General features: G+C 50.4%; 1 protein-coding gene across 1 annotated transcript in view; it reads right to left on the minus strand.

The window, feature by feature from the left end:
• LOC104160224 (60S ribosomal protein L36a) overlaps window positions 1-2,556 on the minus strand; it is a gene marked incomplete at its 5' end in the record, with an annotated part of 4,542 nt that extends 1,986 nt beyond the window's left edge. Inside the window, 2 exons of the mRNA XM_009698306.1 lie at window positions 2,100-2,167; window positions 2,412-2,556. Coding sequence (XP_009696608.1) covers window positions 2,100-2,167; window positions 2,412-2,556 — 213 coding nt within the window. The remainder of the gene's footprint in view (window positions 1-2,099; window positions 2,168-2,411) is intronic.
• Window positions 2,557-2,657: the final 101 nt, after the last annotated feature.

Genomic DNA, 2,657 nt, shown 5'->3' on the forward strand with positions numbered 1-2,657 from the left:
AGCACATCGAGGGAGGTTGTCCTTCCTCTCTACTCTGCCCTGGTGATGCCACATCTGGAGTGCTGTGTCCAGTTCTGGGCTCCCCAGTTCGAGAAAGACAACAAAGATGATGAGGGGACTGGAGCATCTCCCTTATGAAGAAAGGCCGAGAGAGCTGGGTCTGTTCAGCCTGGAGAAGAGAAGGCTGAGAGGAGATCTCATCAATGCTTATAAATACCTTAAGGGTGGATGTCAAGAGGATGGGGCCAGACTCTTTTCAGTGGTGCCCAGCGACAGGTTAAGGGGCAACGAGCACAAGCTGAAACACAGGAAGTTCCATCTGAACATGAAGAAAAACTCCTTCACATTGAGGGTGGCAGAGGACTGGAACAGACTGCTCAGAGAGGTTGTGGAGTCTACTTCTCTGGAGATATCCAAAACCTGTCTGGATGTGTTCCTGTGCAACTTGCTGTAGGTGAACCTGCTCTGGCAGGGGGGTTGGACTAGATGATCTCCAAAGATCCCTTCCAACCCTGACCATTCTGCGATCCTGTGTTCTCAAAGTATAATGAAAAAGACTACCAACACAGTTACGCTCCCTCCATTAAAAACAAGAAGGCACCTTAAGGACCAGTACAGGAGTATACTGGATCTATACCTTCAGAATAAAGGACACTGGCAAAAGCATTCAGTGAGGCAGGGCTGGTCCCCTGCAGAGATCAGCCACACTGGAAAAACATCTGTGCCAGTGAATGCATCAAGGAACAGGCACTTCTGCAGCCTGGAAGAACAGACTGACAGTGCTCAGGAAAAGTTAAGCAGAAAGCCAGGCAGAAGGAACAGCTGAAAGTAGCACAACTGACAAACTTTCCCCAGAAGGAGCAGTGACACAACATGCTCAGTGCAGACCCACAGCTACTGAGTAGTTAGATGAAACCCAAAAGACTAGAAAGGGAAGAATCCAAAGCTGTGAGGCTATTGTAGCAGCTGGACAGAGCTGTAACCACCAGTTATAAACCCCGGCCAATCATCCATATAATGCTGACTGGGAAGAAAGAAATGGGGATGGCAAAGTACAGGTGAAGAGTGCCAAACTGTGAGAGCAGTACAGCTGCTTTGTGTACCCTGCTTGCAGGAGCCCAGAAGGTCTCACCATTTCCTGGCAGAAAGTCAACTTGAAAAACTGCTGTCTCATTTTTCCTTCTTGCTGAAAGACCTCCTGAGTGTCTCCAGCAGAACACCAGGGCCTTCCAGCAATGAGCCAAGCAGCTCTATAAGCATAACTAAATTATAGTTACAAAACTGTATTACTACATAACTATAGTTATGTAAACAAAAAGTGTAACAAATCAGACCATCAGGTTTTGCTTCCCTGCTGTAAATACCATAGATTTTGCGCGCCCCCCCCCCGCAACTCCTTAGCAGAAGGTACATAGAGGCACAGAGGGAAAACATGCTGCAAGACTATAGTCCCAGGTACCCACACTGAAGAGGAAGGATGACAGCAGTAGGTTTCTGCAACTCATCTGTAACAGAATGCATTGCTGCCTTTCCACTGCTGTGTTGAAACTCTCAGGAAGGGCCTAACACAGCAGCTCTCATTTACTGGCTCAGCAATAGGGATTTCCCTGGAAACAGCAGACTGCAAGAAATCAATGTTGCATTCTGCAGTACCCCCAGGAGTTACACACGCTTTGCGTACTACCCTTGTCACTGAAAGCAGCCTCACTATGCAGAGAGCCTCACAAAACTGGCAAAAAATTTAAGTGATAAACTACTGACATTTCAAGAACATAAGGAAAGCAGGCAGCAGGCTCCTTTTCCCTTTGCCATACTCTTCCCCTTTGGCAAGCAACGAAGAAAATACTCCTTTCGTTAAAAGTATCACTTCCAATAAGACCCCGCTTCCCCTACAACGTCAAAGCTCCCTGCAGAACCTGCTCCGCAAACACAAGCTACGTCACTCCTGCAAAGAAAGGAGCATCTACATAAGACAGGAGCAGCAGTGAAGATGAACAGATGTGGATGGGGAACTTCTGCAGGAGGCTGCAGCCCTCTTCATGCTGGGCACATGGATTGCCAAGAAAGTTTTAGGTCCTTCTTCCAGAAACAGCACTTACCTTCTTACGGAAGATGGGCTTTGTCTGGCCCCCATAGCCACTTTGCTTCCTATCGTAGCGCCTTTTTCCTACAAGAAGAAACGGCTCTGTTTAGGCAACAACTCAAGACATGCTACAAGCGCAACTGGCACTTACCAAACCCTACCAGACCTCAACCTGCAGCTGCACAACCGATCAGACGCAATCCCCCTTTCTCCCACAGCCATGTGCTCGGCCCGCAACCATCACCCCTGCACAGGGCATGACCACACGGGCCCCACACAGCTTCCCCCGGGCCGTGCCCCAGAGCCCTCGAAGCGCACCCGTCCCTACCCTGGGCGTAGAGAGAGTCCTTCCCCTTCTTATACTGGGTGACTTTGTGCGGCTGGTGTTTGCCGCATTTCTTGCAGTAGGTCCTGCGGGTTTTCGGGACGTTCACCTGGAGGGGCAGACAGAAGTCGGTCAGCACAGCAAGGAGCTAGATAAACGCCACACCGCGCTCCGGGGGCCCCCTCGTCCTGGCGCTGCCGCGGGCAGCCAACCGCCCATCCCCTCCCCACGGGGACGCCCTGGGCTATC

Source organism: Cariama cristata, unplaced genomic scaffold (assembly GCF_000690535.1).
Source record: "Cariama cristata isolate BGI_N322 unplaced genomic scaffold, ASM69053v1 scaffold22394, whole genome shotgun sequence".
In the NCBI taxonomy this organism is placed as follows: domain Eukaryota; kingdom Metazoa; phylum Chordata; class Aves; order Cariamiformes; family Cariamidae; genus Cariama; species Cariama cristata.